This window comes from Melozone crissalis, unplaced genomic scaffold (genome assembly GCF_028551555.1).
Source record: "Melozone crissalis strain CALT ecotype California unplaced genomic scaffold, PUWL_Pcris_2 ptg000027l_1, whole genome shotgun sequence".
Classification (NCBI taxonomy): Eukaryota; Metazoa; Chordata; class Aves; order Passeriformes; family Passerellidae; genus Melozone; species Melozone crissalis.
The window spans coordinates 31,080,356-31,101,263 of record NW_026535805.1 but is presented as its reverse complement, the minus strand read 5'-3'; the positions used below and the strand labels follow the sequence as shown (position 1 = coordinate 31,101,263).

Sequence of the window (20,908 nt, the reverse complement as noted above, 5' to 3'; positions counted from 1 at the left end):
GCAGAAATGCAAAACTTAAGCAACTTGTATTCTCTGTTTCTCAGGCCATTCTCCTTCTCTCAGTGCTTGATTTTAAGGAGAATATGGTAGCAAAAGCTCACCAATTTTACTTTAAACTGAGTCAAAATGAGTTAACTCCTGGGCAGGCAGCTAGCTCTGCACATTTGCATGTGAGCCCAGCAGCCAGACAGGAGCACTCACACACTCCCTCTTCTCTCTGCTCTGGGCTAGGAGACCTGTGTTAGTCTTTGAAGGTACCAGAGGTGTCATATGGTCCACATACCTTTGCTGTGCTGTTTTTTGAGATTTCCTGTCAAACTGACACAGCAAAAGACAAGACATGGGCTGTCACCATTAAAGTGGCTGGTTCCACTTCTATATAGAAATATGGGTTACGACCCTTTTTGCTATTTGTGAAATTGAGAGACAAAGACACATGACAAAATGGGCTGCTGGAATAGTCATTTTATTTTCTCATCCATTTTCTAAACAGGCAGTATTATTTCAAAAATTCAGAAATAAAGTCATGGTCAAACCCACAAATACAATAACTTAAATGAACATTTTTCTTTTCAAGATTGAAGTATAGGATAAATAAAATATATTATTTTGTACATTCTCCATAAACAGCTCATATCCAATAGTTTCTCCATTAAGCATTCAGAAAATCAATATTTATTACTTAAACTACTCTGTCACTGACTGCATCTTCAGAGGAACAAGTTGCCTGAAAAAAATGAGATTTCACTGAAGAATAAACCTATAGAAATTATGTTTCTTAATGTTTATGCATCCTTAATTCTCTCTTCTCTCTTGAACTCAATTTATATCAAATTAATTTCATCTGAGCGGGCCTGGAAGCTGTTGGTGCTTAGTTTAGCTAAGGGACCAAGCAGCAATGGAAAATATTAGGGATCATCCACAAAGCTAATACTGAGGCTAAGCTGCTGAGAAACCACCCTCTGCAGAGTTGCTCTTTGCTCCTATAGAGGAATATATTGACTTCATTCAGACCAGAGGTGGCCCAGCATTAGCTTCAATGAGCTAAACCCAGCACACACCCACTGCTTGCACAAGGAGAAGCTTTTGCTGTATTGCAAATGTTAATCTGGGTCAACAGCCCAGAGGCTGAGGTGCCAGTTGTGCACTCTGCTTATCACACAATTCCTATAGGTCCTGTCTTACCCAGTGGTCACTGCTCAGAATGACTTGGCACCTAAGGGAGCCCCTGTTCAGCACTGCATGGGCCAGAGGGGCAAAAGGCAGCTTCGTCTCAGAGAACTCACAGCCCAGGATAATGTAACAAGCAGTGGTCCTGCCCCACGACAAAGCAAGGCTTCCACAGCTGGAGCTGTGTCCTCTCTCCATGCCACAGCCCAGCATAATACCAATGTCATGAAAGAATACAGCTGGAGCCCATAATACTTAACATTAACTAGATGGACAAAGTGCAAATCTTAGTTCACTGCATTAGATATTAGCTTTTTGTTTTTAAACACTGAGTTGAAGAATCAGTTTCCTTCTGGTCTTTCTCATCAATACCACTTGTCTACAGAATTACTACAAAACACTGCAACAATCTAATGTCTGCTTAAAATAACTGAGCAGCTTTGATGATGATCTGCTCCATCCTAATCTGAATCTTAATCCAGTCAATATCCATATTTTTTTCTTCTCACTTTTTATTGCCAACTCTATTTCACCTCACGTCTTGTTTAGTCTCTAGCCTAAAATCTCAGCTCCTATGGGCAAGTAGTTAAAAGAAAATCTTGCTTCCCTTTGCAGTTTCTAGGTCTCATAATTGCACCAAAAGGCTTGAAAACATGAACCATGTCAGCTCAAGGAAAGCAAATAAAAACCTCTAAGGCACTTTTTAAACAAAATTCTCATCACTTTTACAAGAAGCTTGTAATCTGAAGAGTTGAGGTGGGTGCCTGAAACACAGAAATTTCTAAGTCCTTGAGGTTCAAATGTTCAAATTCCTCTTCACCTTCCTTTTCTTCTTCTCCTTTTCTACTCTTGTATTTGATACGAGGAACGAAGGTGCCCAAATTTCTGGTAGAAATCTTCTTCAGCACGATTCAGAGCTTCCTCATCAATGTAGACAGCTGGTCTCCGGGCAGCCAAGAAGTACTGCACCTTCCTCAGGCTCCATCCCAGCACGTACCTCAGCCAGCCGCTGACAGCAGCTGTGGACCTGCCCACGCCAGCATTGCAATGCACATAGACAGTGTGTCCGTTCTGCAGCAGCCCGTGCAGCAGGCACACCGCCTGGGGCAACATCTGGATCCTGCCTGAGGTTAAAAACAAGGCACGTTCATTTGCACTGGACAAAGACTGTTCATGACTGAGATTCTGCCTGCACAGCCTGATGAACTGTGAAATACAATAGCAGACCTGACATATTCCACTTTTTTTCTTTCTTTTCTCAAATCCCTTTCTAGGCTAACTTGTTGGTTTTTTTCTTTGCAATATAGAATCAGATCACACAAAACTAAAATGCCCCAAGTCTCTTCTAAATATAAATTCTGATAACATCAGATGTGTGTGGCACATTCATTTTCAAAGGAACTGAGACAAGGCAGCACATTATAGAGAACAGCACAACTTACATAGCGTTAAAGTTAGCGAGCCAAAACTGAAATTTCAATTTTTTTAATACCAGAGGTTTGTGAAGGTACCTACAGACTGCTGATTTTCAAAATGTTGCAATGAAAGCCATTAATTCAGTAAGTGAGGAGGGAGGAGGAGCAGAAGAACATTTTACTGTACAACTTAAAACTGTTATGATTTCACTGTGCACTAAGCATACAGTCAAACAACACAGAATAGCCTTTCTCACTCTCAAAGGGATGAACATACCATATTTTCTGACACTTTTCTTCTGGCTATCCTGGGAAACAGAGCTGCAAGCAGCAGAGTCCAACTTTTCCTCATGGCACATATGAGCACTGACATTAAGCCCTTTCAAATCCTTGTTTTAAGGTCTCCTGTCTTCCCTGATGTCCTGTTGCTGATATGACAGTTACCTATTTGTGCAGTGTATTTCCCTGTGTTGAAAACACTCACTTCTGCTGCCAGGCTGCTCACTTGAAAACACACTCACTTTCTAACCTTCTGGTTGGAAACAAGACTCTGAACTGAGCATTCCAACCAAGGACTTAAAAATACTAGTAACTGATGTAACAGCTTAGGTGCTATGAGCATTTTCAATTAATTGCAATCTATTATATAAATGTCGCTATGGAGTTTCATCAGACTGGGATACTACACTTAAAGAAAAAGTGGTTTTGGGGAGGGGAACAGCAGACACACAGCACTGCCTCTCCATTTTTAATCAGCAAAGGTGGCAAGCTGCCCTGCTCTGCAAACTTGCAGTCTTCCACCTACACAGCATATTTTCATTATGTAGGCTGAACTCAAGCTGAAAGTAAAAACAGTCAAGAAGTTATTGATGTCAGATGGCTTTAAACACAAACACAAGTAATACTGCCAGACACAAAGTACTTCAGCTGGCCTCTCTGCCTACAAGAAAATATGAATAATTTGTTAAAGACAGCACACAAAGAAACTATACCTTATGTTCCAGCTACACTTTCATGCAAAATGTGCACAGAACTCCTCCCCCCCACCCCAGCTGTCATGAAAGTGACAGATTATTAACTCCAACTGTTTGTTGCTATTAATTTACTGCAAGAGTGACATGAGCATTACCTTCAGTGCTCATGTCTGCAGTTGGCAGCCAGACATAGGCAAGGCCTTCTTCCTTATACAGTTTCATGAGGATTTCGGGGCTCATGGGTTCTGGGTAGCGGTTGCAGCCCCAGGAATTTTGAACAATGTCAGATTCAGTCTGGAAGTTCATCACAGCTGTGACACCCAGCTCATGCTTCAGCTTGATGGTCACATGCTCCAGCTGCCGAGGACAGCTTCCCAGCCAGATGTTTGGCAGAATCCTAGCATTGAGAAAAGAGTGGGGTTGCTTACAGTATCTTAAGGAAACTGCCAAGTTCAGCAGTGTTCCTGTTCCAAACCCGCTCGACATCATCACACAAACACCGCTAAGCACAGACTTTTCACGTCAGGCAGTAAGAAACTTCTTGTTTCATTACAACTTATTTTGTTCCAGTTCAGTTGGTGATGTCTGACACTGGGGATCAAGCTCCCAGACTACACCAAAGAGCCAGATGTGCTGAGAAAAAATTTCAGAGCACAGTTATAGCACAGGTCTCCAACGCATCATTAATCACTAAGCTTGAAGTGAAAGCTCACCAACACCAGGAATTCAAATGAAAAAACTCTGAAGATTCATTCAATTTGCACACACAGAGAGGAAAAAACCCAACAACAACAAAAGACCTAAACAAACAAAAAAAAATCCTGCCACAAAAACAACAATAAAGCAACCTAAAGAATTCACATTATCAAAATCTGCATTACTTTAGTAATAAGTCAAACTGAAAGAAGTCTTCCAATTCTTTAGCGACCACTATAATGAGGGAAGTAGGGGAAAAAGCATTTTGAACAGCCCTTCTGTGATGAAACTTGAAAATTAATGAGTCATTCTCTTCTAATTTTTCTCTGATGTCTTGGAGGCTAGTGGGAATCAAATACAGAATAACAACACATGTATAGCTTCCCTCAAGGGCTGAAGGACCAGAATTTTTTCAGGAAAACAAGGTTTATGTTGGATGGAAAAGTAGCAGAAATATGGTTGTTTATCTACATCAAACTTCAAGACTTCTATGGTTTTCCCATTGCTAATTATCATAAAACTATTGTATATTTCAACAGATGTTGACATTATAAACTGAATACTTAGAAACTTGTTTTCAAATGAGGGGTTTTAATATGCACATGCAATTAAACTGATGGCATCTGCAATGGATTATTCAGATGCTCAAATTATTAATGATATACTTTAATTTCTTTTTGTTTCCATTGACTTCAATTTTGAACATGTAATCTACAAGCTAAACAAAATATCCCTCTATTTAACATAAAACTTTGCAAACCTTATTAACTGCAACAAATCTGTAGCACTACTAACTACAAACTTAGCAAACACCATTAAATGCAAATCTACAACAAAAGCAAGATCCTCAAAAATAAAACATCTGCCATGCGTGCCTTATGTTCTTTCCCAATTTTAACCTCAGCAACAAATAAGGAAATTTTTAATGTTTTCTTTCAGGAGCCTGTAAAGCACTCTTAAATCATCAGGTAGCTATTTTCATTTTATTGTTCACAGTAATAGTACTAGCATTTAATTAAGACCTGTAATTGACTGTAATTATTAAATCCTGCTATATTAGTACTGCAATATTATCAAAAATAAAAATTCAGATCCAAGAAGAACTAATTATTATTGTTTCCTGGTTTTAATTATTGTTATTGTTCTAACAATAATTGTTATTATTGTTTCCATGGTGAGTTGCATACTAGCCACACAAACACAGCCTTTGGCCCTGACAGCCCCTGTTTCAATGGGACAAAACACTTGATCTCAATATGTGGTAACTGAGACCAATTTAAACAAATATATTACATAGCAAATCATCATTTCAACCATGTTCCAACCGTGAGATCACTTGAAAAGATTTGACTTAGTTTTTGTTTCACATACATGTTCAAGCATTGCCCAAGATCCAACATCCCAGCTCAAGCATTCCCGCTGATCAGAGGGATGGGTGAAGCTCCACTGCAACCACTCCTTCACTGCCCCCCTTCCCATGTGCTCCACAGCAACCCCCATCCCAACCTGAGTGAGTGACTGCTGTCAGGAACCTGCCACAGGAACCTGCCACCATGATCAGGGCATTTCAAGGTGCTCAGTGTGAGCTACAGAGCCCTAACAGAGGCTGACAAATGGCTGGAGATGAGCAATGGCCACAAAACTCCATTCCCGGGACAGAGAAATGGCAGTGTCACTAATAACTTGTGACAATATGAGGATATTATTTCAAGAACAAGAACATTAGTACCCTTCCTTCAAAGGCTTTCCTGGAGACTCATACATATGTAATTCACTTGATACTTTGTGAAACATCTAATGCACTAAATTACCTTGATGGGAGGAAAAAAAGTGTGTTTTCTAGGATTTGATTAAATTAAAAGTGACTAAAGCATTCCTGAGATAAATAAAATTCTGAGTAGTACCCTTGCTTACTGGTAAACCAATGCTATATAATTTTTTCCCTAATGATTTTCTAATAGATGAACATCACAGCTGTGCTATCTGCAAGAGCCCTGAGATACAGACCATTTGTTTATTTTGTTCTTGCAGCCTAACAGGTCTTGTACATGACAAAGCCTCCTGCATTGCAGAACACTAATTGCATTTATTGAACAATCTGAAGAGTTTACGAAATTTTTATCATTGTCTTTCCCCACAATTCACTAAACTAGTGGAGGCATTCAGAGAATGACCTAAGAGATGGTTTTAGGACAGGCAATTCTTGTGAATTAATTTTATGATCAGGTCCTAAAGTTTAGCCTTTGAGAGGATCAAGATGTAGCCTTGACCTTGGTCTACAAGCCCCTTATCTACCCACCTACAAACAACTGTAATTCTTGGTCTTGCTGGCCAAGACTTAACCACCCTTTTGCCATGGAGAAAACAATATGCAGAGCTGTCCTATCAGCCAATTTATGTAAAACTTCTAGGATAATCCTACTGCACAGTACCTATATTCCTATTTGGCTTTATCTAATTCAAAAATTACCTTTTTCTGACATCAGAAGGAAGGAATAAAAAGAGTTGATGCATGTGGGAGTACAGAGACTAATGGAGAGTTTAGCAGCTCTATATATAGATTTTTTTGATAGCCCTACTGAGGGTTTCATTATGCTGAAGATCAGGAAAACATACATACTGAACCAAGCAAGAATGTGGCAATTTCATTTTTACATCTCTTTCCTTAATGATATAACTTTTAGTTATATGATGAAATAACTTTTAGTTATATCATTAAGTTAGTTATATCATTATTTAGTTATATAATGATATAACTTTTAGTTATATCATTAAGTTAATCATTAATGCCCTTCTTTAAGTTGCCACTGAATTTCAGTAGGTAGCTAGATTTTAACCATAAGACCATTTGGCATGGGAAAGTTGTTTTATGTTCCCCTCTAAACTGCCAAGTTACAGTGCTCTGAGCTCTCTGACAGCCAGTGCTTTCCAGCTCACATGTGGGTGTATTCCAGCAGCAGATTATGTGATCCCTAAGCACAGCAAAAAAAAAATGGGAAATTATTAGTGATCAATAGACCTTTAATCTTTCCAGTTGAACCCCTTTGATGTTCCCAAAATATCAAAACAGGATGGTGTTTTAGCAAAATTCTTCTTGAAACTTTGCTTTCATATAAAAATGGCACTTTGTCATTGTACATCTTTACTCTCTGCATCAAGGATAATAAACCATGTTTGGCTCCAGAAGACATGGTCAATTCAGAGACAGTTTATCAATGAAGAAATCACCTAGAGTGATTTAAACATCAACACTATTTAGTGATCTTCTGAGATTAAGACTTGAAGATTGTCTATAAGCCCTTTTTTATAGGTAATTTCTGTCAGCTACTTTCAGCCTGCCCTACACTTCAGTTCCCCACCAGGATACAATATTTACTTACCTTAAGGGGACTCTTAGGGGTCCAGTGGATGAATTAATGCAAGAAGCCTGAGGTTGTGGTAACAAGGACTGAATGTTAGGAAAATGTTATTCAGATTATTTTTACAGAACCCTGACTGAAGGCTGACATATTTAAAACCTGCTTTTTGATTTATAAACTGAGAAAACCAACAATTATTTATCATTACCCCTGAGTAAATATAGAACACCCTGCAAACACTTGTACACTTCTTTTCCAGCACACTTAAATTATTTTTAATGATGTAGACATATATTGTGTTTGTTGGCTTCCCCCCAGGACCCTGCACAGTCTGGATTAAAATGACAATTCAGAGTGAATTATATGTAATATTGTTATATTATATACAACAATTCAGAGTGAATACATCTAAAATACCAAATGCATTCCATTTAATCGATGTGTATGCAAATGTTTTTCCCCATCCCTAAGGAGAAAATGAGTCTGAGGCAGTGAAAAATAAGCATTGTGAATTTGTTTTTTAATGGTGCAGACTAATTTTCAGGCTGGTTCACAAAGCATCACACACCACACCTCTCAGCCTTAGTACAGTACCAAACCAGCCCAGCAACCGTAATTGTAGGGATGTGATTTCCAGGGAAGGTGACCTGAAGACAGCAGGCCACTGCATCAGGCAGTCAGCTCTTCCTCCATGACACCAATGTCTACTCTGCCTCTTCAGCATCCCCAGTTTTACTTTTGCTAATAATACTTTGAGACAAACAGATCCTAAATTGAAATTTCCTTAAAATGCGGAGTTGCAAGCTGGGATGACTCGGGTACTGCATCCAGATCTGAGCAATCATCAGTGTGCTAGGAGAAGGCATCTTAGCACCCTAAAATTAATCAACCCTCTAAGAGTTACAGTTCTTATAGAAAAGGATAGGATTTGGCACTTTAGGAACACATTTCATAAGAATATCCACCAAGTACTGACAGGTGTCCTTTTATCCTGATAGTTGCCAGCTTTAATCAAAAGAGATGACTTTGCAAAACTAAGAAAAAATAGCAGGGTATTTGTCATTGGTTATTGGCAACAATGATCTATCAATGATTCCATTTGTTTATACCAGAGACATTTTTGACCAAAGTCTAGTCTATTATATTAAATGAAAAGTGATGGATTGAATCATCCCTCAGTGCCAGGTGAAGGGGTACCCTGTGTTAAAGCCTGCACTCCACTTTTCTACAGCAGAGTTCCCTAGATCCCATTAAGCATCTGATGACAGGGAGATAAGTACTAAAATACACATATAACAAAACAAAGCCATTTAGCTGAAGCAACAAACAAAATAATGATTAAATAACTCTATCTTTCCTCCAGACTCTTATTCCCTAGTAAGGTATAGTGTGCAACCTCAGCTACATGGAACTTGCAGTAAAACTTCTGCATTCCCAGAAGAGCAACATATATAATTCAGTCAATTTACCCCCAGAATTTTGTGTTGCTCTAGGCATACAGAGTGGGTTTTTTGCACAAATGTAGTGCTATTACCCTGGTACCACTACAAGCAAGCAGCCCAAAGGGAATATAGGCCTGAAGTACAGCACTCTCTAGCACTTGAACTGCTAGAGACTGTTTCCAATTACATTGCATTCCTATTTCCTCCCCTGATGGCATTGGAGTAGGAACTCGTTCAGAATTTCTATAAGGTGGATTTTTAATCAAAAATTATGATCTGTCTGAACCAAAAGCTTCATAGAAGTTTTCAACTTTCAGCCAAATTTAAACTAGTTCAGAGACCAGATGTCTGTTCCCTGTCTCACATGACACAAAAAAGAGATTTCCAGAAGTATTGCTTTGGGCACATTCAAAGTGAGAATATAGGAAATCCTCATCTACAGCTGAGATGCTCTTTCATCTTTTCTGTATTCTCTGCCCTGTGACAAGGCACATCACTTTAAATGGCAATACCACTGGATTATGATGACCCAGAACTATCATCCTCTATGTGCTCCTTCTTTTGCCTGTGGCATCCTTCTAACAACATATAGCAGCTTATTCATAGGTCTGTGTGTGCCTTCCCTGAAGTACCAAATTAGACATCTCTCTTCCAAGCCCTCCTTGTTCTTTTCTCTGAACCTGTGACAGTGAGCACTTCCTAGAAATCTGATGAGGTTCCTGTACTTTTGTCAGAGCAATCTGGAAACACTGCTTAGATTGCTGTCTAATGCCCTGAAATGCATTCACAGACAGAGAAGAATTTTCAAATTACCAAATTCTCTTCTCCATTGGAAAATCTGAACATGTTCAAATATTCTTTGATATGTAGAAAACACACTGATTACTATCCTCACTTCTGAAAAAAATGTATTTTGTCCAATATGAATAGTGCAGTCACAGGTCATAGACACACCTTCTTGTCTCCATAATGGACACAAAGAACAGATTATTTCCTTCCACTCTGTAAAACCCTTTTACTTCTCTCTAAGTTACTAACACACTCCAACACATCTTTGCATTCTTCACACACACACACACACACACACACACACACACACTTGCCATATATTCAAAGCATCTGATTACTCTTGCTTGCCTTTGGACTCTCTCTCTCTTTTTGAATGTTATGCCCAGTACTGAAAAGAGTACATTTCTGAGAAGAGCCAACAATTCCAACAATTATTTATCATTTACTTACTTCTTGTGCTTCAAAGGCTTTATCCCTCTTTCAAGTTCCCTGGCAGTTCTTGTACAGCATGTCATTGCTGACCTATATTCAACATGGGATTCCTTTTTCAAGTTAACATCTTTCCAAACAGATGAACCTACTCAACAAGGAGAGACCAAAGTTTGCGCAAACCATTATTAGTTTCAATTGCCAGTGGTGTCAAATTAAACTAAATGAATATGCAGCAAAAGAGCAGATGAGATTCACAGTTAATGAATGCATCTCTGCAATATGTCTTGGAATAAATAATCTCATATGCACATCACTGTATTTTAAGGTAACTATAATCAAATGGAAAGGAAAACAGTACCTGCTTCTAGTGACACTTGGTGATAGCATTGCTTTATAAAGAGATCAAAGTGTAAATATGAGCCTGTACCAAGAAGTGAACTGAAAGTAACAAAAATGCATAGTAATGGTATAAAAAATCACTCTGTGCACTCAAACTTTGAACTTTTTACCAATATTTTGTTGTATCAAGAAAGATACAGAAAAATGAAAAATATTTAAAATCAATTCAGTAGATTCCAGCAATTTCTTGTGAAAATACTTTCAAATGAGGGCAGACTAAGGATTTAACATCCTTAAGAGGGAATTTAAGCACTGTTTAAAGATCATAAGTATGAAAAGGCCAAATCAACTGGCTTTATCTAAATAAAAGACATAAAGAATATCAAATTCCATATAGCTTCACCTATAAAGTACCAAGAGATGAGAATAATGGCAAAATTTTAAAAATAATTTGTTTAGTCTTGTGTCTTCCTCCAAAATATGGACAGCATGGACAGATACAAAAACAGAGTCCCTTGTTTGGTCTTGCACAGGAATTCTGGTTTTACTATAGTCTGTTTAAACAAAGGACAGAAAGATTTCTCAGCAAAATGCCTCCTTGCCAATGAAATAATTATGTGGAACTGGGGGGTTATGACACTGACATTTCATTGCATATTGCATAGAGCACAAGGGTAAATGATGTGATCTTAATCCCTTCTCCTGTTGATTTACTGATAAAGTCTTCTCGCAGAAGACAAACTGATGGACCCTTCTCGATGAGAGGCCTGACTTAAGCAGGATTGACTGGGAACAGTCAGATGCACTTCATTTCCCAGCACAGAGTCAAGCAGTAGTAACCAGAGCAGGAGAGCAAGGTTTGATGATGCTATGGTCTGACTCCAAGATAGAATAAACAGGCTTAATAAGATCACTCTTATCAAGAAAGATGGAATAAATGGCCATAACCTTAGCAGAAGCCACTAGAGAAAAGCACTGATTCATGATAAAACTATATCCTACTGAAATGACACAGCTGCAGACCTTGTAGAAACTACTTATATTCTTGAACAAAAAATTGCTCTTACCGAAATGTCAAATGTAGAAGGAGCACAAGTCATTGCTTATAAATTTGTTCTTTGTGCTTTACCACTGAAAGAGTGCAGTTTATTGTGAAGTTGGGATTTCTACCTCAGGGCTTTAAATGAAGAGAATTAAACAGGCTACAATGTAGTTCCAAGGTGTTTTTTTTACTTCTCCTTCTTATTTGGAACTCTGATGAAAAGCAATTAAGGTCTGGCAAATTTTCTACTTAGATGTAATTTGAACTACTTATCTAGCCTCTCACATGGGAGCAGACTTGGAATGTAGAAAGAAACACCTGCTTTTATCACTTTAGAACAACACTTTGTCAGCTTAGCAATATGCAAAATTTCTCAAGCCCTTGAATTCTGAGTCTTATGCTTAATACTATCTTACTTATTCCACGTTCACAAATCTGTGGCATAAAACTACCTCATTTACTGATATGTCAAGCAAATAAGCCATTAAGGTTTGACCCCAGGCTGACAATGTGCTAAAAATAAAGCAGGTAAGAATAATATCGAACCTGTAACTGGAATACAGTATTACCCAGACATTCAGCTGCAAAGTCGTTCCTGTGTTGCGCTGCCCTCAGGTTCTGCTGTCTTAGGAAAGGATTTCCATAGCACCAGTTTGATGGCACAAAAGGGTTTGATTGTGCTCCCTTTACCCACCATACTGCTCTTACAGCAGGCACAACAGTGCCTTGAGGTTTTGAGACACTGAGCAACTGTGCCCATGCTTAAGCACAGCCCAGCTCTTCTCACTCACAACCTTCTGGTGCATTCCGTCTGTGCTTCAGGATTATCCCAGCGTTGAAGTCACCAGGGGTACAGGATAAAAAGATCCACATGAGAAGAATTAAAGTCACAAAAGACTTTAGTCTATAGAGCCACAAAATTTTCTCTTTATGGCCCATTTTCCCCTTCCACAGCAATCCCAAACATTCCCTTACAAGGAACATAAGAGCTTTATTAGAAGAAACTCCCAAAAAACATCTCATAATAAGAGATGCAGAGATTGAGAACATTCCTAACATCCTATACCCTGCCAAAGCAAGGAACTTATTTGATGAAAACATGTAGACAACTGGGAAGTAAATCACATCCCACGCTGCAAAAATGCCAATAGTATTTGGCTAAGTAGTAGCACTATGCTTGAAAGTCACAAAATAATCCTTCTGTTGCATTCAGTACTCATAGACCATCATCAGGAAAAATGGGATGAAGGAAGAGAAACAGAGAGCTGGAGAGCCCAGCAGAGAGTGACAGAACAATCAGAGTTCTAGAAGACAAGTTTTCAGAGAAAAGACTGAAAGATCCAAGGACTAATATCAGAATGAACATATTGAGATATTCCAAAGTCAACCACTCTGATTCTGGGAAAAAAGGAGTTTCCAAGCATATATGAAAGAGCTATAGAGGGGCAGGATACTAATTTGTTCTCCAAGTCTTCTGTGGAGAGAACAAGAAGAAATTAACTTGAATTGCACTAGGAAAACTTAAATTGAGATTAGTAAAGCTTTTTAATGGTTGTAATAGTGAGGTAATTGAACGGGAGAGTAGCAGGCCTGTAGAGTCTCATCACTAAGATGAGATCATATTTTAGATCAGGCTGGATAAACCTGAAATGATTTAAATGTAATTGAGATTAAGTTGGGGCAAGAAAATGGACTGGATACTTTCTGAGGTCTCTTTGAGCCTATGATCTATGATACTATAATCATAAACTTTAATTTCCATTTCTGGAAGCACTACCTATATTCATTTAGCAAGTTACATCTTGAAATAATTTAGGTTCCTTGTCCTTCCTGCCCTATTTGAAAGGTCATGCCAGAATTCAGACATCTTTCCTTTGATGACAGAAACCTTGTTCTAATTTACACTCTGAATTCATTCAGAAGCAATTAATATCCATTTCATCTTAAAGAAGGTTCAATTTCAATAATTCTTCTTCCTCCTTTGTAGTAATTCCTGAATGTCTTTTACAAATAGTAATAGATCCTCTTTCTTAGTCTTCATTAAACTATGCTGTCTATCCCAGGAGCAGTCAAACTATGATAGCAGAAACCAATTTATTTAGTTTCAACTCCAGTGGCATAAAAGTTGCACATCCTGTGGAAACCACTCTCATTCATTGCACGTTTTTTCTCCAGATACAACAATAGATTAAATTTGTCTAATTTTGTCTCTAAACTAAGCTCACATACTCCAGTAAGTCCAGTGGAATTGCTGTTATCAACCTTGCAGTACATTCAAACCTATACAGTGAAAAGACCCACAAAATAAACTCTTTTTCCTTCTTCACTTCATTCCATTAAAAAGCTTAAAGCAAAATAATTTATCTCTTATACTTTTTTATAATCTATTTTGTCTCTGGTCTAAATATAATCCAAAGTAATGTGGTCACCCAAGACTTCACCTACACAGCCAGAACTGAAATAAGGAAGATTAAATGTTATTCTTCCTGTATTCAAAGTGAAATATTTTATGTCTCATTTTTCCATGTGTTTCTACTGTGAAGATAAGAAAGTAACGATCCACAAGCACACCAATGCCTTGTAGGACAGGGTGTCCAGATCTAGCCTTACAGGACTTTGCCAGAATTTCTTTTCAAACATACACACAAGTTTCAATGGATGCCTAAGGAGCACACTGTATGCAGCAGAAAGCATAATTTGCTTTTGTAAGGAGCGACTCTTCTTGCACTTTCATTTTATAAACATTCTCTGAAAGCAGACAGTGTGCCAATTACAGAAATACAGCCTGAGAAGAGAATCAGGTTCCAAGGCTTGTACTGAACAACCTGGAAAGGAAAGGACTCCTCCATTGGCTTGTGAGCATTAATGTCTAAATGCTCCAATTAAAGAATCTTGTCTGATGCAGCCATGGTTGCCAATGGTTACTTCCTACATATGTCTCCGTTAGACTGCCAACATTCCCATTTGTTTTGAATTAGAACGAATACCCGGAAACACAAGAACAACAGGCTGCTAAACTCAGCCAGACAGCAATAAACCATGAATCCCTTGGCATTAGGAATGAGAATTTCCAACATTAATGCTTGGCAATGGGAATGATGCCACTGCTGGCACCTGTAAGTTAAATCATCTCAACAAAATTGACTCAAACTGCTACAAATGAACTTTAGGTTAATGCCCAAGAAGATTCGGGAATCATTAATAAAAATATATTTTGTGTTCTTTCAGAGTTTACCTATTAGCAGCTGCTTAGGAATCTAGACTGGGAAAACAATAAAAGATAGATAGTTTTCAAAATGTAGCATTTCAGATCCAATGGAAATAAATTCCAATGCTTCAGAAACAAGTACATATTAATGAAAATTGCATAATTGCAAAGCACAGATTATTGCTAGGTGGCCTTGTGATCCACATGGAAGCATATGCACATGTACAAAATAATGGAATCTCTCAGAACTCCAACAGTCAGAGAAAGATGTCCATTCATCCTTTGTGGTATCATCTGCAAACAGCCTTGATGAGCTCTGTATCTGTGTTCATTCCAGAATTTATCCAGAATTTCTAAACACACATCAGTTCATTTATTTGCATTTTAAAGAGGGAAAAATACATACTTGAACAGCACAGGCTGGGGAAAACATCTTAGAAATATGGAGAAAAATGGAATTAACCACACCACATCAGTTACATAAACATCTAAAATAAGATGTTCTCACAGGAAAGCCAAATCAAAGGAATAACATGTGTGTAGTGCTACCATAAAAAATTGTCAGAAAACTTCATTTTAGATAATGTACCTGGTTTCTAGATTCTAAACATAAGATTAATAACCCTGGTGGATGAGTAGCCAACAACAAATATTGAGGCTGGGATGGTACTAGAAGAACCAGAAGAACCTATGCGTCTCTTTTTAACACAAAACGACAAAGTATAGTGGAATGTCTTGAAAAGTCTTGGATGACAAAATGGGAAAAAATCATGAGAGTTAAATTTATGAACAATCAGTGCTGCAGTTTTTATTGGAGTGCAAAGACTGACATGAATTACCAGGGGTTCTCTATTTTTTAAATATGTATCTTTCTTTTTCTTTCAGTCTTCTTTCTTTTCCTAGCAGTATCACTGAACCTGCTTGGAAATTGAAATTTCCAAGCATTTGAACAAATACTCCAAAGTGATCTACTGTTACTAAAGTTTGCTTAAATGTGTTTACATTATCAACTGAAGCTTGACTTTGTACATTTGTTAAACATTTGTTAAACATACTGGATAACCTTATTACCAAGACTAAAGATATATTTGAGAAGATTTCTCCCCTTTTATCTCACCAGACTGAAGCAACTCATTGTTATAAGGAAGCTGAGAAATTCAGTCTTCTGCAGTGAAAGCAGTATTTAACATTGTTTAGGACTGCTCAGCCAACCCCCCAAGTTGGCAGCCAGACCACAGAAAGAAGGAACCTTAGAGAAATTATTTTGTTAGGGAAGCTGCATATCCTCCTTATCAGATCATCACCTTGGGAAAATGAAGGCACTGGATAGAACTGTTCTGAAATGCTTTTAAAAGGCAGTCCCACAGAGGCTAGTTAAATCAAAAAATAATAATTAAAAAAGAAAAGGCTCTAGAAGCCTACCAACATCCATCCCCTTGTACTAGTGCCCAGCATCCAGCCCTGAACTGAATGAGAGCCACAGAGAGCCTCATTGCTGACCCACAGCTGATGGATGGGAGGGAAGGAAAGGGGAGAAAGGGAAAAAGTAAACAACCACCTATTCAAATTTTTTTTTATGTATTCCACATTTTCTTGTGTCTGTATTAAAACTCAAATGCATATATTGCCTTTATACTTTTCTTGATGCTTAAAATCATATATTCTATTATTGGGTTTTTCACATCAAAGAAAAAAGACATTTCATTTAAACATATAAACCATGCTGTCTACTGAACCAATAAAGAAATATACATTTCTTAAAGCTTGGCAATGTCTATGACATTTGACTCAATTTTTATCACAGTTCATGGAAGGACACACATTAAACTTCTGAACAACAGCAGGGATTATGTACCTGACTCTCTGAAATTAAATTTCCCAAAGTACAAGCATTAAAGGAGGGAGCAAGAGATTTTCAGTTCAGCCTCTTAATATGTTCCCTGGGAAGACAAATGCAGTTCATTTTTTTGTTGGTTTTTTTTTTTCCTTACAGAGAGAAAATTATATATGGGAAAATACAGCAACCATTTGATAATCTCTATTTACTCTTGAGAAATAAAATACTTATATTTCTGAGACACGCTTCAAAGGAACTAGAACTATATTTCAGTTTCCTTTCTAATAAAAAAAAAATCATCCTTTAAGCAGGACTCTCCATATTTTCACATGGAGGTTCATTTTTTAAATTATCTTGTAAATATCTGGAGCATTTAAGCATGAAAACTTACATTTATATCTCTCAGCATTTACAAAAATTATTCAAGATGGAGGTAGAATTCATAACTTGATAGCTATAGCTTGCTACTGTTTCAAATGAAGTATCTTTAATGTTTTTCCCATTTCATTTAAAATAACTAAGCAGTTGTTTATTTCAGATTTTTTTGACTTTCAGATCACCTCTTTCAGAAATATAGTATATGCTGAGCAGGTAAGTAAACACTAAACCATCTGGTAGTAATAAAACACCTGATGGTATCACTTTCCACATTTGGGAATAAGAACTCAATTGTTCTGAGGCTTCTTTTCTGTAAGAGTCAGCTCAGGGCGGCTGGGCCAATCTGCCCTGGGAGCTGTGACTGCAAAAAAATCACAGGAAGGGGAGGCAGAGTGGGTTTACTCTGCAAGCACACATCTCTGGTTCAACAGGTTCATCAGGTGGAACTTACAGAGTTGTGTTGGTGAAGTTTTCCCAACAACAATCAGCAATCTGAATTTACTCCCTCTTGGGAAGCAAAATACCAATTAGGATGTGTACACAATCTCTGCTTTTCAGAAAGAGTTCTGCTATCTCTGGATAAACTGCATTAAGAAATGCCAGCAATTACCAGCACCTAATAAATGGATGTAAAAGCCAGGAGGAAATAAATATCTGCAAGACAACTGGAACATCATCTTCAGTGAGAGAGTGACGCTGCCCCTTCCTTGTCATCCCAGCTGTGAGCTAAATTGCCCAGGATTTCACAATCTCAGTCAATTTCATTCACAGCCAGCAACACCAGCAAATTGCTTTCCAATGGAGACAGATCTTTACTCCCTCGCTGACAGCCTGAATTTCAAAGAGTAAAGAGGCAGGAAAAAGGGCTGAAAACCTCCAGAATAAATATGAACAAGCAGCAGGGAGACACAGTAAAACACACAGAGAAATTAGAAGCAACAATAGTTTCTGCTCCCTAACAGTGATACCCCACATAAAATTCATACTTACTGGACCATCAACATTTTTCTGTTATATCCCACAGAGAAAAACAGAACTACGTTTACTCCTCCAGCCTTTTCCATGGAGGGTTCCCAATATCCCTTCTGTTTTTTTCTCCCAGAATGACACAGAATTGTAAGTTTTTCTTAAGAAATAAGGAAATAATTTTTGTGCAGAGGCACACCTATGAAAAGATCTATTTTAAAGATCAACAGTGGTTTTAAGTAAATATTACCTATTACCAGCCAATTGATTAAAGGCCTCATCTTCTCATCAACAGCCAGACTGTGCTTGCTGCCATTTTACTAACGCAATACTCATTCCAGAAAATCATCTTTCTAAATAAAAAATTCTCAAACACCCAATGCCAAAACCACATAAGAATGGCAGAATGGTAAAGAAAACTACAGGAAAAAAACTTCCAGAAAAAACTCTCAAGACTAACCAGACACCATGCTAAAATTTTCTTTAGCTTATTCACATAGGTAGTGTACTGTTCATCAGACATTACTTCAACTTCATCCCAATGCTCAGCCAAAAATTTGTGTCCCTCAGTCACTGAAGAAAGCAACAAACCTGGCAGCCTGCTGGCTAATAGCCATTCATCAGGTTTGACAGACCAGTCACTGCAGGTGGAAGTAATACTGGGACTTCAAATGCTGGTGACAGTCATGTAAAAATCTTTATCTAGAATCTCGGTGACTTTTTTTTCTTCTGGCAAAATCACCTTTTCTAAAGGTAGATTTCCCTTGCTACCATGGCACTCACAAGAAATGCAATTAGAAATGAGTGACATCCAGGAGTTTCCATGTCAAGCTCCTTTTGGGTGCTCAGGCAGTAGGTCACAGCCAGAGAACCAGAGCTGTGCTGGCAACAGCTACTTGCTAATGCTCAAAAAATCAAAATAATTGAAAAGAGAGTTCCTGCCATCTAGTTCGTCCACAGTATTCCACTTCATGGCATGTGACTGCACTGCTGACACATCCTAACTCCATTTCTGTTCACAGTTCACAAGACTGAGATTTGTAGCTAACTCAATAATAGCCTGGCTTGAGCTATCCCAGCTGAGTGCCACCTGCCTGAGCAAGATCACAAAACTTAGAAAAACAGAATATTTTTTCCTAGTTTTAGCCATTATTATGAAGGGCACAGTGTGGGGAGTTCACAAAAGGAGAAGCTTTTTGTTTGGATGGACAACAAATGAGGAAGACAAATGCATTTGTTGCCCAAAACAGAGGTCACCCAAATTACATACATGAAAACAAATAAGGATTAAAATCTTAAAACTAAATCAAATTCTAGCCTCATCATTTGCCTTCTCACTTCTGGTCCTGTTGCCTCACACTCCCTCCTCACTTTCAAGAACTCAAATAAAAAATTGCATAAATGTCACTTCTTATGCTGATTTGAAACCCATTTTCTTCACAACAGAGGCTAGTAAAAGCATTTTCCTGCTCCAGCTGGGGGTGATGTAGAAAAAAAATGAAGACACACAAAGGACAAAAGATAAAATTAACCTTTGAACCATTCTATAAAAGGTGATTCCCATTGGTAAGTAAACAATGGTTCCAATTCATATTAGTTTCAGACTATAGCTCTGTACAACAAAACAATTCAAAGCAGATGTCAGATATCCTAGTTTATGGGATAAACATATGAAAAAAATGTGCCTTCGAATATTTTCATTACTTAATGTATAAAATGAGCAGATAACTTCACAGTTAGAACCCCAAGTACTGAAATCAAAGGATGAACTCTTATTGATGTTAAGTCCTTTTGATCAGGACTATTTTACTAGAATACAATCAATAAATTTTGTTCCAGAGCTCATTATTTCTTATTCTTTTCTCTAATATCACAAATATTCTTTAGGCACAGGGGACAGTTAGCTCTCAGCCTTTAATGTTAATTATGGTAATCTCTGTAGACATCATCACCTCTTCTCTTAATTCATAATGTAGGCATAAAATATCAGTGCAGCTTTCTATTATGGTAGCACATGTCACTGCACTCTAGGGGGTTTTTGTGACAGCTTACTCTTTAAAGCCTTTTTTACAATTCAGTAATAAAAAATAGCTAAGAATTATATTTAAAATAGAAAGGCACTTTATTTTGTGAATGAGTTACAACCAGTAAAAAGAGAAATTAAAGACTAAAAAATAAAAAGTGCTCTCTCTTGTATCTTTTTCAAAGGCAATTCTAATTTCATACTGAACCAAATATACTCAACCAAGTTCTTGTTTACCACCTAATTAAAGATGCATATCAATCAAGTAAATGCTCATTTTTCCCATAGAAAGAAATTCTGTGCTTCATCAGCAAAATACTGCTCTAGTGCCTCCAAAAGGTAAAAAAGAGGCATTTCTATTTTGCCCCGGATCGTTCTTCATTCACTCACCTATCTACATTAACATTTACAATGAAGCAGGGACAGACATCTTATGTGACTCTCCTGATCATTCCCATTCAACACCTAACTTAGGTTGTAACCTGTATTACTGGCAGTGTTGTAGGAAACTGTCTCACCAACAAGCCACAAAGCATTTGTACATACTACATCATAAATTGTATTTCATTTGCAACTACTGAGAAACAAAAATAATATTTCCAAGCATGGGAGTAAATTTTATTTTATCATTACCTTAATTTTGTCCTAGGGAAAAAAACCACCGATGATAGCAACACATTTGTCAAATTCCCAATCACTCCATAAACATGAAATATTAGTATTTAACAGCATATATGTATGTGTATATATTTGAAATGCAAAAAAGGTACTAAAGAAACCCGTACCTCAAAAAAATGTTGTCAGGACCCATGGCTACTGTCATGTAGTGACTCCCCTG

General features: G+C 37.6%; 1 protein-coding gene across 3 annotated transcripts in view; it reads right to left on the bottom strand.

The window, feature by feature from the left end:
- Positions 1-471: 471 nt before the first annotated feature.
- Positions 472-20,908, bottom strand: part of EPM2A (EPM2A glucan phosphatase, laforin) — a 35,889-nt gene continuing 15,452 nt past the window's right edge. For 2 of the 3 annotated variants that reach the window (XM_054280336.1, XM_054280337.1), the window contains exons 3-4: positions 3,715-3,956; positions 472-2,294 (exon numbers count right to left, since the gene is read on the bottom strand). In XM_054280336.1, coding sequence (XP_054136311.1) covers positions 2,014-2,294; positions 3,715-3,956 — 523 coding nt within the window. In that variant the 3' untranslated portion in view covers positions 472-2,013. Of the gene's footprint in view, positions 2,295-3,714; positions 3,957-10,295; positions 10,423-20,908 lie in introns of all 3 variants that reach the window. The other variant, XM_054280338.1, reaches the window with a different exon arrangement.